Genomic DNA, 15764 nt, shown 5'->3' with positions numbered 1-15764 from the left:
ATTAAGAATATTGTTTAAATGGCCATTTGACAATTTTCTGATTTGAGAATCAACAACACATTTTATTTCATTTTTTTTCAATATATGAAATTTATTGTCAAATTGGTTTCTATACAACACCCAGTGCTCATCCCAAAAGGTGCCCTCCTCAATACCCATCACCCACTCTCCCCTCCCTCCCACCCCCCCATCAACCCTCAGTTTGTTCTCAGTTTTTAAGAGTCTCTTATGCTTTGGCTCTCTCCCACTCTAACTTCTTTTTTTTTTCCTTCCCCTCCCCCATGGGTTTCTGTTAAGTTTCTCAGGATCCACATAGGAGTGAAAACATATGGTATCTGTCTTTCTCTGTATGGCTTATTTCACTTAGCATCACACTCTCCAGTTCCACCCACATTGCTACAAAGGGTCATATTTCATTCTTTCTCATTGCCACGTAGTACTCCATTGTGTATATAAACCACAATTTCTTTATCCACTCATCAGTTGATGGACATTTAGGCTCTTTCCATAATTTGGCTATTGTTGAGAGTGCTGCTATAAACATTGGGGTAGAAGTGCCCCTATGCATCAGTACTCCTGTATCCCTTGGATAAATTCCTAGCAGTGCTATTGCTGGGTCATAGGGTAGATCTACTTGTAATTTTTTGAGGAACCTCCACACTGTTTTCCAGAGCGGCTGCACCAGTTTGCATTCCCACCAACAGTGCAAGAGGGTTCCCATTTCTCCACATCCTCTCCAGCATCTATAGTCTCCTGATTTGTTCATTTTGGCCACTCTGACTGGTGTGAGGTGATATCTCAGTGTGGTTTTGATTTGTATTTCCCTGATGAGGAGCGACATCAACAACACATTTTAAATGAGTGACAACCACTAAGGGTTTCTGGCATGCAAAATTGTCTATCCTAACAGGTAAAAATACATATTTTGGAAAAAGGGAAAGACCATGCAATCTAAAAAGATTTTCAAACTTGTTTTATATTTAGCATGTAACTTTTATTTCTCATGGTTTTGCTGTGTGGTAAAAAAAAAACAAAAAACAGATAACTTGGGAAAAGTATTCTTTAAAATTTTGGTTTTAGTAAGCACTGGATTGAATCCTCATTTGAACATGTTTGTCTATATTGAAAGAAACCTGCTTTGGATGGGGATAAAGAAACATTTGTTAAGCACTTTCTGTATACCAGACACTACGCTTGAACTTCACACATGCTTTCTTATTAATCATCATAGCAACTGTGCAAGATAGATAAGACTATTTTATAGAGAAGGAAACAGTGGTTCCGTGCAGCTAAGTAACTTTCTCAAGGTCTCAAGAATAAAAAGGATTCTAATTCCAATCTATCTAACTCCAAAATCCATACTCTTTTTAGTAAGCATTTCAATTATTTTTGATGAAATTTTAGACAAGTACAGGTTTTTTGCTATCATAAAATTCTATAAACAGATACCATGGAATTACAGAATCTGAGGTCTAGAAAAGAACTTTCCATATCAACTGGTCAAACTCTTTTCAGATAAGACTGAAGCCCATATACAGTTGTGACTTACCTGAGGTCACACAAGTGTTCAGTGGCAACCAAAACACTTCCATAAATTGATCAAATATAGAGCACCATTCTCTATTACAGTAAAAAGGCATACGTTTTGAAGTCAGACAGACCAAGAATCTTTCCTCTGCTACTTACTAGTCTTAGTTTATTCAGCTGTATAATGTATGAGATTAAATAAGATAATAGATACATAGAAGATGCCTAACATATAGCAGATGTTTAACAAAATGGCAAATATTGTTATTAAACCTGAAGCAAAATACAACTTAAAAAGGGGTTTCCAAGTTGGAAGTAGATTGAGGAAATATCTCATCTAATCTCATTCTGCCTTGATATGAAATGAATATTTCTTGGTTCCTTTGTATCTTAATTGCTCTATACATTTGTTTTTAGGTCTCAGAGAATCAAAAATTAACATTAAGAGCAATCCCAAATTTCATTTGAGAAAATTGTTTCAATCCCCCCCCCCCCGACTCCAACACAGTACCAGCAGGCTTGCCTGAGTGACTCTGCACCCATAGAAGTGCTAAGAAAAGGCCAAAATAATCTATAGTGAGGGGGCAAAAGAAGACAAAAGAAGGGTAGATAAAAGCTGCACCATCTCTTTATGGGCATAAATATTTGATGGCAATTACAAAACATATTTCAATAGTAAGAGGAGAGGAGAGGGCAGTTACATGTTCTCAATTTAAATCAGATCCAGTAATAGTAAAGTTAAAAAATTAAATAGTGTCAATACATAGGTATAAAATGTGCTAGTCATTGTTCACATTTTATACTCAGGGATTTCTCTTAAAATTATCCTTATGAAGATCATACACTATCATTATACAGTGCTAATCCACCAGGCTCCATGAAGCTCAGCAATGTAGATGGAGTGGAACTAAATGATATCACACAAATCTCATAAAAATGGTGAGTCTGTGGACTATACATAAGCTCTAAGCTGAGTTTAAATACACTCTGCACATGAACTAACCACCACATCTGAAAGTGGATTGAATGCCCACATGGGGATCTACAGAAGCCCTCTGCACCAGACACACCAAGGGCAGAGAGGTAGCATTCATAACAGTCAACAATTTATCATGCTTTCACTTGCATGCTTATGTGCATGAAGGCACCAGGATCTAGAGACGCACTGTGATCAGGGAGCATGGGAAGTCACTCAGCGAGAGCAGACACTTTTGGGTACCTTCGTGATTAGCCAAACACTAGCTGCAGGCCACAGGGTTGATGGAGCCATCTGACTTCCACTGCTTACTTCCCTGCTTGAGGAGCTCTGCTTTCTGATGGAAACAGAGGCATGAAGGACGATATTGGGATCCGCCTATACCATGAAAAGAAGTATGCATTGTTAAACTCACAGTCTGAAAGTTCACCCTCTTCAACACACTCACCCAAAATGGGTTATCCTAAGACATTATGTTTCTGATTGAGAAGGTCTCTTTGGAAACAATAGTGCTCAATTCCATTTAATTCAATTCAATTAATATTTGTTGTGCATCAGCTCTGATATGCAAGGCACTAGACTGTGTGGTGTGGGATATGATACAGTATTTTTCCTGCCCTAGAGAAACTTGTAACAGAAGAGTCAATAACACACACACACACACACACACACACACACACACAGAGGCAGAAACAATGGATTGCAGAATGGGGACATCAAAGGAGAGCAGTTAAAAGGCTCCACAATTTCCTTAGAATAAAGGGATATGAGTTGAGAATTTAGTGATAGTTGTGAGGATGGATAGGAGGGGACCAACTGGTAACACACAGTATCTGTGCTTCCCATATTTGTTATCAGATTACATACATCAAACATATGGTATACCTTCTAGCGTTTCTCACCCAGACTTGATTGTAAAATTAATAGACATTCACATCACCTGTATATCACTAAATATTTAGTAAACTTTCCACTAACTTATATGATCACTTTTCCTGAGTAATCATGCTAAATTTTTAAGTACCAATATTTGTTTGTATAGGATTATGGGAATATGTCAGTTTTGCTTTAAGCCAAATAAATGATGGTGCTTCAATAACAATTTAAGTTATTTTCTAATACTAGAAAGCATATTCTAAATCTGTGCTAATACCAGATATTTGTTGAGTAGCAACTGATTCTTAAAAATACAAAAATTAAATGATAATTTAAAAGGTAATATTTACAAATGCAATCAGGCGATAGCAAAAGGGTATAGCTAATATATTGGACAATTATTCTATAATGGAAGATAGTTACTCCTCAAGAGAATAAAATGTCTTCTGAGTCCCATAAGTGAAAATAAAATTTTAAAAATACAGCAACCACACGACGTAACCAGATTTGACTTGCAGCTCTTTGATTGTGTATTCCCCAGTTAGCCAGTAATGGCTGGATTCTGGAGGGGAATCCCCCACAGTTTCTGAACAATGATAAACTATATTCTACTAATCCACCCGCCACAGGACTCAGCATTTAAAGTAGCACTCTTACTCAACCTCCTAACTCCAAGTTGCCATCACACTCCAAACTCTCCTCTGCAACTGGGAAGAAGATTGTTTTGACTGGAATTAGTCAGACAGAAGAACCGTACTGCCAACTGCTTCTTTGTACAGCACCTGCTGCCAGCGCCTAAATTCTTGTTATCTCCACAACATGGTTTAATCTTTTAACAGTTGGCTTATTGGTGAAGAGCGAAGGGGTCCTTTGTGTCTGTCTTGGGTTGGCACCTAGTATTAACACCATGCTGTTCTTCGAGAGATATTTTGCTGGACAGTTCCCAAGTGATTCTACATAGACCAGACACAGCCAGACCCACTCACTCAGCTTCATTGCCTGTTATTAAAAGAAAAAAATCTTGCCAAGAGTGGGGTTCTGATACGTTTAAAATTGACAATGGCCATTAAATTTCAATTTGTGACTTCGCCTTCTTTTCTCTTTTTAGTTTAATTGGATAGTTTAGCTTTAGACCGGACATTTATGAAGGTGGGGAAAATAAAAACTGAAAACTGCAATTCATAAAAGTGCTCTGACAACCTGCAACATGGTATACCTGTGTGTGCTTGCACATACACACGTATGCATATACCAGCATTTATGTTGAGACTGTTTTCTAAATACATACCATCACATAGGTCATTAGGAAACCGCTTCTTTGTTTTGAATCTCTGTCTCTCTTGCCATAGATAGACAGATAGACAGATAGATAGATAGATGTATCTCCCTCTAAATGACCATTATCATTTTGGTTGTCTGAATAAACTGTGCTGATATGGAAGCTGCCAGTGATTTAAGAAATGATGCATGCATTTTCTGGGCCAATTAAAACTTCTTGTTTACTTTTCTTTTTCCAAATCACTAGTGAAGGTGGAGTAGCCTTCAATGTTCCTGTGAAAATTCAAAATAATAAGAGAACCACTTATGGTCTTACTTATAGATCTACTGAGGAATAAGATGTAAGACAATGAAATTTTTCTTGAAAAGAGAAGCTCTTTATTCTGAACAAATTGTTTTCTTTGCTACATAGAAATTTTATAAAATTTTTCATTTTTGATAGTGAATTTAGGGCCAAATTAAAAAAATGATACACAAATTAAAATCACAACTATAAGAAATGCTATAACATCCCTTTCCTCACGTTCCTGATGTTCATTCTTACTGTTTTCATTCTCTAAAACTATAGCTGATCAATACACCCACCTCAAAGGCCAAGAACTGGAGAAGTCTAAAGGCAGAAAATATAAGTGAGTACATAATTATGCAATCAAACATGTAAGATGTAAATATGCAGTCCTCCAATAGCTTCCAAATATTGGTCTAAAAATAAGGAAGGGATTCAGGATTTTATTAAAGTTCACTGTCTTATTCTAATGGCAACCAGTTCAAAATTAAAAATAAAATTTTGTATTTTCCTCAGTATCAATTATTTGTAGAAAACATTATTTTTCAAGGACTTGCTCTGCAAAGAAATAGGACAGTAAAAAAAAATGTTCATTTTTTCCCCCAGCCTCCTTGTGACATATAGAATAATTTATTCTGTTAGCATCCATGACTGCTGATTCATAAGTTGTAAGTTTATAACTTGTAACTAGTACGCCACAATTCTAAATTCATAATTTGGCCTTGTTCTCACTATTTCCCCCAAAAGTTGCCACTAATGTCCTACTAAAGTCTGATTATACCAAAAGGCTAGGATCAAAATATGTTTCCTTTCCATTTTGGCGGAATATATTACCTGCCAAATACTGGAGTCCATTTTTTCTGCTATTTTTTCCCACATTCAGGTATTACTAAAACTATTCCTCTCATGAAATGTTTTGTTTTTTCTTTTATATTAACTACCATGAAGTTTAAATCTCATCCAGTGCATGGAAATATTCAATTTTATTGCCCTTAAACTGAAGCAATATAAAAATGTTGCCAATTTAGGTAACAATAGAGAACTGTTGAAAGATGTATTTGCCAAACTGTCAATTTGTGGTAGATTCCAAATCTTTTGAAATGGATGAAAGAGCAACAGGTTGTAATTGTCAGGGTTATATCTATCTCCCACATTACTAATAGGGATTATATGTTCCAAATTTTTCTCTGTAGGAAAGGTTTTACTTGTCAATAAGAGATTTAAAAGAACAGTGAGGGGTTGGGCACTGGTATCTCTTTCTCAAGCCAATTTTAAAACGTATGCATCAAGAATATCGGCTTTTGCCTCCCTCTCTCTACCCCTGTTGTAATCCTCTTAGTGTCTTCTTTACCACAATGAGCATCAAGATTCTACAATAAAAGGTCCTATGGATATCTATCACCTCTGCTAGAATCCCTCTTTAAAACTGCTCCATTTCAGGTTATTAAATTACTATTTCCAATGCACTGATCACCTCTCTGTATATAATTGGAGATGCTTTTCTGAAAGGATTGTAAGATTTCATAGCTAAGGGAGGGCCATTTTTTTTTGAAAGCTTCTTTTTTACTAGCCAGTTTATCAAATTGTTGCTTTCTTATACTACTATTTTGGTTGGACTAAAATTTTATTCAAAACCAATTTCTTCTTCTAAAAATATGATAGTGTACAAACTTTTATTTAAGATGAGTTGTCTCTTTTTCACTGAATCATTAAAAACAGTTAATAATGATGAAATAAGTGGATTGTTATTCTCTCATTTTTCAACATTATAAAATATAGTTATCTTTTCAAGTCCTACACTGGCATAAAATCAAAAAAAAAAAAAGAAGCTTCCTTTGAGTTCTTTTCCTCTGATAGCTCTTTGATATCCTTTTCTTTTTCTTTTTTTTTTCAGATTTGAGCTGGTTTCTGTTGAATGAGTTAATTAACCAGTGAATTCAATTCCATCTAGCTAACTCTGAACATCTAGATATTGCAGTAATGACAAGGATGACCAGGATGCCCTTTGCCCTTGAGAAAGATCTATTCCAGCAGGGAGGATAAAAAAAAAAAGGACCTCTTGAGTTATTCCTAACACAACATTAAATCAGATCTTGCCTGTGTTTGAATATTTCCAATGGCTCCTTGTTTGCTACAGAACAATATCCAGAATCTCTAACAATGAATTTAAGACCCTTCATGATCTGATTAGATTCTCAGTGGAATCTAGCATTCTTCCTTTTCTTCCCCAATGTGACCTGATATGTGTTCATATCATACTTGGAGCACTAGTTGACTTTGAACCATGCAAAAAAAATGCTTGATAGGAACAGCATCAAGTTCAAACTCATTATGAGTGGCATAGAATGGATGCAACAAGGATGTGAGTCCAGAAACATCATATCTAGTATGGAGATGAAGGTCAGTAAAGAAAGAGTTCATGAAACAGGCACAAATCAGGTAAGACTAGAATGATAGGCAGAATTTCAGGAAGCCTTTAAAGAATGCCAGCTATATGTCAGACACTGTGTTAGAAAATGGCATAAGGGGGCGCCTGGGTGGCGCAGTCGGTTAAGCGTCCGACTTCAGCCAGGTCACGATCTCGCCGTCCGTGAGTTCGAGCCCCGCGTCAGGCTCTGGGCTGATGGCTCGGAGCCTGGAGCCTGTTTCCGATTCTGTGTCTCCCTCTCTCTCTGACCCTTCCCCGTTCATGCTCTGTCTCTCTCTGTCCCAAAAATAAATAAAAAACGTTGAAAAAAAATTAAAAAAAAAAAAAAAGAAAATGGCATAAGGATGTTAAAGAAGGCTGGTGGGTAGTGACAAAGAAAGAGAGGTTGAATTCCAGAGATCCACATGGGCCTAATAACAGAAATCGTGCAGTACTTTCAGAAAACAACAAATGAACAATCAGGCTTGGATAACACATGAGGAACATATTAGCAAATATTGAGCCTTGAAAGATAGATGTAGCTAAATTTTAAAAATCATTCATCAAAAATGTATTGTGCACCTGCCCTACATTCAAAATCTGTCCTAGAATTCACAAATACAAAGATGAGTGAGACATAATGTCTGTGCCCAAAGAATTCTCAATTTAGTGTAAGAGAAAGGAATAAAAACAAATGGCTATACCAAAACACAACTCTAAGGACAAAAAGGAAGTTCAATAATATGAGGTTCATTCTTTCTGGAGGACCTGAGAAAACTTCTTGGAAGAAGAGGGAGTTGAATAAAGCCTTAAAAAGCAAGGAATGGTAATGGTGTAGTGGTGGGGGGACGTATATCCGAGGCAAACAACACACGCCATGGTACAAGAGTACCAAAGTGAGAAACATGTTATGGGGTACAATATATTAGCTCTAACTGTAGTTTCGGGTACAAAGATCAAGAAGAGAAGATTGAAGAGAAGATTGGGAAGGCAAGTTGAGAGTAGAGGTGGATTAGAGGAGATCCATGGAGATCAATGAAGGCCTGATAAGGATTTGGAATTTCAGTAGGCAACTGCCAGGGATACAAGTTTTTTGAACAGGAAATAGTATCACAGCAAAAACCTAAAAAGCAATGCCAACAGGATCAGAACTATGGTAAATAAATCAGATAAATATAAAATACAAAAGGCATTAATTCTTAGTTGCATTTATGTTCTACATTTGCTCAAAATCTAACAGGATTAGAAATACAGTTGACCCTGGAATAACACAGACTTGAACTGCGTGGGTCCACTTACATGCGGTTCTTTGATATAGCAGAGTATTGTAAATGTATTTTCTCTTACACTATGATTTTCTTAATAACATTCTATTTTTTCCAGCTTACTGGAGATAATACAGTACATATTGCATAAAATATATAAAATACGTGTTTATAGACTTTATGTTATTGGTGAGGTTTCCAGTTAACCATAGGCTATTCACAGTTAAATTTGCAGGCAGTAAAAAATTAAATGTGGAGGGGTACCGGGGTGGCTCAGTCAGTTAAGCATTCAACTCTGGCTCAGGTCATGATCTCATGATTTGTGGGTTCGAGCCCCATATCAGGCTCTGAGCTGTTGGCACAGAACCCGGAACCTGCTTCAGATTCTGTGTTTCCCTCTCTCTCTGACCCTCCCCTGCTCACGTTCTCTCTCTCTCTCTCTTTCAAAAACAATAAATAAAACACTAAAAAATATATCTGTTAAAACACCTTTCATAGCTCAGTTGGAGAAGAAAATTCTTTACTGGCATGAGAAATTTCTAAGTGTAAATTAATACATAGACCTTTTGGATTGGACTGTCATGAGTGGGTTTCCAAAGAACTCTTATTCCTTAAATACATTGATCCACAGAGCAAATAGATAAAATCCTTGTTACCATCTTAAAGTTTTTAAAACAATGCCAACTTATTAATACAGTAGATAGAAAGAAGATATGCTAAGCAATAGTACTTAAGTGACATAATCCAGGTAAAAATTTTTCTAGTAGGAATACTATATATTGGTTCAGTTTTAAAAGTGCTTAATTAACAGGAAATAGAGAATAATGCCCCAACATTTGTAAAATACTTGAAACTTTTCAAAAACTTTCACAAAATTCACTCAGTCACCATGTATCAAATGACAATCCACTACATAAAATACCTTCATTAAGTATAATAAATAATTCTGACCTTGTTCTGTAGGAAATGGTTCTCCAAGTCCACCTTTTCAAATTGATCAGGTATCTGTTGACTGGTACCATTGAAATTAACTGGGAATCCCTCACAAACTTCCCAACTAAGAAAAGTAAAATATTTATTTTTGTTAAAATAATATGTACTTAATTACAATACTCTTTAATCTACTAGTATAATAACTTATATGTCTTATACTCTACAGGGGAGAGAAAAACAAATGTTTAGTCCATAATCTTTTTAAACAGAAATTTGTAATGTGTTTTGTTATCCATACCTGGGAAAAGGGAGACTTAAAGTTTGTATCTTGCAATTATTTATGATACTGAGGGATCCCATGCCTAATTAATGATTAATAGAACAGAGAAATAAAAAAAATGATTTTTAATCTTACAGAATCGCTCACAGTGGGCACCATTTTCACTGTTAAATTTTATTCTAAATACAATGGACTATGAATAATAACAGATTTTTTTATACTTAGCGTGGATGTGTAAAGCATATTATTTTGGTAATTTTTAGACAGTCTTAAGAGGCAACACAGTCTAATGAGCACATGGACAAGCCACAAACTGGAGTAACTGGGTTTCATTCTTAACTTCAGCCATTCTTATTTTAAAAGTAAACCAAACCTAATTCTAAAGAAAATTATCAGGCTCAACACTGATATGTTAAGATACATCACATAGCATGTTATTCAACAGAAACCAGTTCTGGGGCTGTTAATAGTATTTTTTCCAATACCCTGAGAACTATAAATTAGAGTATGATTATTAAGATTTCAAATAATGCACATTAGAGTATAGAAAGAAAATTCAAATGGAATCCAAAAATTATGTAAATTGTCTTCAAATAAGTTTGCTTTCAGTAAGGGCAGTTTCATATTGTTATGCTTAGTGACCTAGATCTAACTTAAAAACCACTCAATACAACAGTACTCATTGCACCCAGGGAAGGGAAATTAAGAAGGAATACATGAATTAAAAATTAAACTCCTTGCTAAAACTTGAAGGGAAAGGGTCTGGGCAAATTTAGTAGCTTGGGGAAAGATTGTGGCACAAGAAATAAATCTTCTTATAAATGGAAATGCTTATAAAAAGAAATGCTGATATGTTATTTTCTATCTATAAAGAAAAAGAAAACAAAACAGATTCTAATCTTGCCTGGAAAGTGCAGGCAGTCACTGGGGGATAGAATTGTTTAAACAACCAAAGAAGACCAAAGAATTCATCTTTGTAGACATGTTTAGCAGTAGGTTGACACTAGCTGGATCGAGTGACCTCATCAGACTGCTTCTGGTTCTCTGGATTTTCCCTCTATAACCTTTTCACCTGTATATTAAGGACACTATAATTTGTTAAATTACAAAATATAAAATATAGATGGGACCTTACAGAGAGATCACCTAATCTAACACACTATCAGTGTCAAATACAATAGCCACTCATCATATAGCTATTTAAATTAGAATTAGTATAATTTAGGGGCACCTGGGTGGCTCAGTCAGTTAAGCATAGGACTCTTGGTTTCAGCTCAGGTCATGATTTCACGGTTTGTGGGATCAAGCTCTGCATCAGGCTCTGTGCTGACAGCATGGAGCCCACTTGGTATTCTCGCTCTCCTCTCTCCCCTCTTTCTCTGCCCCTCCCTTCTCAAAACGAATAAATAAATATTAAACATTTTTAATCAGTATAATTTAAACAAAATAAAAAATTCAGTCACATTAGTGACATTTTAAGTGCTCAATAATTACAACATATGCCTCTATCATCATAGCAAGTTCTATTGGACAGTGCTAGACAGTGGGTAAGCCCTCAGTTCTTTTTTTTTTAATGTTTATTTATTTATTTTGAGAGACAGCATGAACAGAGAAAGGGGGGGGGGGGGGGAGGGAGAATACCAGCATGACCAGCACAGAGCCCAATGTGGGGCTCAATCACATGAAACATGAGATCATGACTTGAGCCAAAATCAAGAATCTGTCACCAAACCGAGCCACCCCAAGCCCACAGTTCTTAAAAAAGACAATCTGTTTTAGAATCCTGGCTCTACCATGTACCAATGTGTGAATGGACAAATTACTCTGCCTCTCTGTGCCTCAGTTTCTGTCTCTATAAAATGGAGTAATAGTGAGATAAGGTAATGATGGTATTAAAATAATTGTTTTGAGGATTAAATAAATCCTTACCCAATTCATTTAGAACTGTGGTCAACACTTAGTAAATACTGGGTTTTATTATTTATAGATAAGAAGCTGACACCCACCCGCCCATGTACAATCATGAACAGAGATGGGGCTAGAAGCTCAAATCTTCTACCTCCTGTGTTGCCACCACCCCACCATTTCTCTAGCATATTGCTTCTGTTCTCAATTGCTTCTGTTCTCATCATCATCAAATGAGATGCTTAAATATGAACACTCCCACAAGAAAACATATTATTTAATATTTTAATGATTCCATTCAAAACTCTTAATTTAGAAACCACTAAAAACAGTTTTTACATTTCAAATAAAATTGTTACCTCTGCAAAGCAGAAACTATAGTCCGCTCATTGCTTCATATGGTTTTTTAAAACTTAATAAAAGTTAGAGATAAGTCTTTTTAGATGTGAGCTCATTACATCATGAAATAAGTCCAAAAAATACACAATTGCTTATTAAGACAATTAGAGAACGTCTTTCAGTGTTTCAATCTCTCACTCTGGGAAATCTGAATTAGGTAATACAGATTACTTTAACCAAGCACATGTTAATTTACTTGTCACATCCAGGTAGCAGAACAGCATTAGGATCCAAGAAGGTTTTATATGCAACTGTAATGCCATCTCTGTCAAATGCAGTCACCTGGTCAAAGGTCAGACTCAAAACAGGGTTTAGTGGAGATCTGAAAAATGGAAAAAAAAAAAACCATCAAAGTGATCTGCAAAAGTATACAAACACTGAAATCTGAGCACAAGTAAACAATAAAACCTATAATATCAGTGAGTAATAAAGTCCAGAAAAGTGAATTTCCTATTATAAAGCACTACAGTTGATATCTTATGCTGATACTTGAAATGCACATTTTAGTTTATTTGGCTGATTGATAATATGTCAAGGACAGTTGCAACACATGTAATTTTTAAAAATAATTTCAATAATAAAAGCAAAGTATTTAGTTGAGAAAAACAAGCAATTATCGTTCACACAATGCAACACACCATTAATATTCTCTGGAGAAGATAATTAAATGAATTCTTAATATTTGGCTATGAACTACTATTTTTTATAAGCACACTAAATGCTAGGCTGATTTCATTTTTCATATTACATACTGTTAGTTATTTTGTTTTAGAGTAATTTAATTATAAGAGAATTAAAATCAAATGAGAAACGTCTCAAATAAAAACAATGGCAACTGGCATTATGTCATCCATGAGCCATTTTTGTCTCAATTGGTGACAAAGACTTGATATTTAACTTCATAATTATAGGACTCAACCGCATCACCTGTGTAGGGTTGTCAAAAATTTTTAAATTGAATCTAATCGTGAGAAAACATGCAGATAAATCCAGAATGTGGGACATCCTACAAGAATAGTGCCTGAACTCTTCAAAAAAAAAAAAAATTCAATGTCATGAAAAGCAAAACAAAGGTGAGAGAATATTCTAGATTAAAGAGAACTAGAGAAAATAACTAGATGCTATGCATGAATCTTATTGGGATCCTGGACCACAAAAAACTCTAAAGCACATTTTGGATAGATTAAACATAGATTGCATATTAGATGAATTACATAATTGCTGACTGTGCTAGTTATTACTATGTGGTGACATAAAAGAACATTGTATTATTCTTCAGTTACATGACTGGGAGCATTTATGAGTGAAACTTTAATGGTTGTCTGGAAATAATCTCAAACCTCTCAAAAGAGAGAGAAGGGAGATATAAAAGGTTAAAACTAATGTGGCAACTTTTTAAACTCGTGAACCCAGGTGAAGGATATATATGTATTCATTGTATTATTTTTCAAGTTTTCTGTAGACTGCATCTTGTCCAAAATAAAAATTGGGAGAAAAAAATAATTACAAGACTCAAAATAAAAGCAGATACTGGCAAAATCATCTTTTTATAAATCAGCAAACTAACTCCACATATCAACATATATTAGACATATTAGAATTACTGTCTAAAAATGAATTTCATTTACTTAGTATATATTGCACATTGTCTTAATATATTTCAAACTAGATCTAGGAAATAACTTTTAGACATAAATTTTAGAAATTCCAATAGTAGCAAAATGCTACAATTGTTCCCTAGTGCTTTATATTGGGATCAAAACCAGAAAAAAATATTATCCTATTAAAATAACAATGACATATAAACAAATATATACTTATGAGTTCTTCCAGCTACCATCCTCAGGTGATTTTAGGGTATTCTAGATACTTAGAATTTTACTAGTTATTCTAAAAATATGATTCAGTTAACCAAGAACAAGTGTGCTGGTTGATCTTATTAAAATAACAAACATCATTAAAAACACCACAATTAGTCATTGTTTTCAGTTTAATAATACTACTTAAGAAGAAATTATTAGACATACATTTTAGTAAAGCCTTTCCTTGTCATTGGAAGAGCTTGGTAAATTATTCAAGAATCCTGGACACTATAAAATTCATCACTGTTCTATCATTGTAAAAAACAATTCTAATGTGTAATTAAATTATATTTTGAAATCTGTCTATGGAAGAAAACATCATTCCTTACTTATATTTTTAATTCTATACACTACACAGCATAAGAAATTATTAAGCATTTTAATTTTACTCTACTAGGAGAGAAGAAATAGAATTTTATAATATGCTACCCACAACTAATGCAACCAACTTCTTCCAAAACCTTCATGAATTTCTGGGTAGATTTATTTCAGTATTTGCAATTTTGACTATTAGAATATATAGCAAACCCAATCAGCTCCTAGTCTGTCTACGCTATTGTTATTATAATTAATATATGATCAATTACACCTGATAGGAAAAATTATTTTCCTCTATTTCCCTTATTCAAATAAGTAAAGGCTTAAAATTTTTTTAAATAGGCAGAAAAGTGTGTTTAAGTTCCCTGACAAGCAGTTTCAGAGTTCATCTGGATGTGTCCTGTCAAAATATGCATAAATTTCTAAGATATTCCACACAACAGCCCAGCTCATCAGTGCCTGTAGACTGCAGCCTTTTTCTTTTTCCAGAAACACAGATAATTTTATGCAGGAATTTACCAATCTACAAAAATTTACACAATGCTCAGCAATAACCAGTAATTATTGTGGGATAATGTAAGGCGCTTTTGAGGAATATAACTTTGATAGGATAGGGCTTACAAGCTTTACCAATTTATCTTTAGCTGTCCTGTCATTGGTGCTTAAAAGGTTAAGACTTTATTTGTGAAAACATAGAGAGATAGTGGGGAATCATGTTGTCCACAGCTTCATAAATCTTGCTTAAGATCCTTTTCAATTACCATCCATTTCTCCTTTAAAAAGGGACAAAAAAATAGAGGAGTGGAAGCAGGTCAGGGCAGTGTGCGACAATGACAGTGTGATGGGCTTGGGCCCCCCGTGGCGTTTCCATCTGCTATCATTAAGGTGACTACTCAGACATGAACAAATCCCGCTTGCTGTGCTGACAGGCAGACTTCAAGAACTATGACAAGGCATTAAGACAGAAAGTCAGAGAGAGAGAGAGAGAGAGGGAGAGAGAGAGAAGGAGAGAGAGAGAGAGAGAGATGTCATATCTCACAAACAATACTGTCTCACAAAAAACACCCCGGAAATTTTATTGGAATGCAGAATTTCAAAAAAAAAATTTACAAAGGGTAGTACTTGGCTTCTCAACTCCCCTTTTAAATTAGCTTGCCCCTGGAAAGATTGAGGACAGACAGAAAATAAACACCTTGTTCCTACCTGTATGCTTTACCGTAAGAGACCCAAATTTTTTGTTCATTCTTCAGCAAAAGTGGATTCTTAATTTCTTGACCATGCTCATCAAAAAGCCGGATTGAAGAAAAATTGAGTCCTAGTGGGTTGGTGGGAGATCCTTGAAGCCTCTGATGGATCTTGAGAAGTAACTGGTGGTGGGGGAAAATAATGAAGAAGAAGGAGAAGGAGAAGGAGAAGGAGAAGGAGAAGGAGAAGGAGAAGGAGAAGGAGAAG

General features: G+C 35.1%; 1 protein-coding gene across 2 annotated transcripts in view; it reads right to left on the bottom strand.

The window, feature by feature from the left end:
- DCDC1 (doublecortin domain containing 1) overlaps positions 1-15764 on the bottom strand; it is a 480273-nt gene that overhangs the window by 215183 nt on the left and 249326 nt on the right. For both annotated transcript variants that reach the window (XM_049648784.1, XM_049648790.1), the window contains 4 exons: positions 15516-15679; positions 12329-12454; positions 9567-9672; positions 2747-2881 (listed from right to left, as the gene is read on the bottom strand). In XM_049648784.1, coding sequence (XP_049504741.1) covers positions 2747-2881; positions 9567-9672; positions 12329-12454; positions 15516-15679 — 531 coding nt within the window. The remainder of the gene's footprint in view (positions 1-2746; positions 2882-9566; positions 9673-12328; positions 12455-15515; positions 15680-15764) is intronic.

Source organism: Panthera uncia, chromosome D1 (assembly GCF_023721935.1).
Source record: "Panthera uncia isolate 11264 chromosome D1, Puncia_PCG_1.0, whole genome shotgun sequence".
In the NCBI taxonomy this organism is placed as follows: domain Eukaryota; kingdom Metazoa; phylum Chordata; class Mammalia; order Carnivora; family Felidae; genus Panthera; species Panthera uncia.
This window is presented reverse-complemented; position numbering and strand designations above follow the sequence as displayed.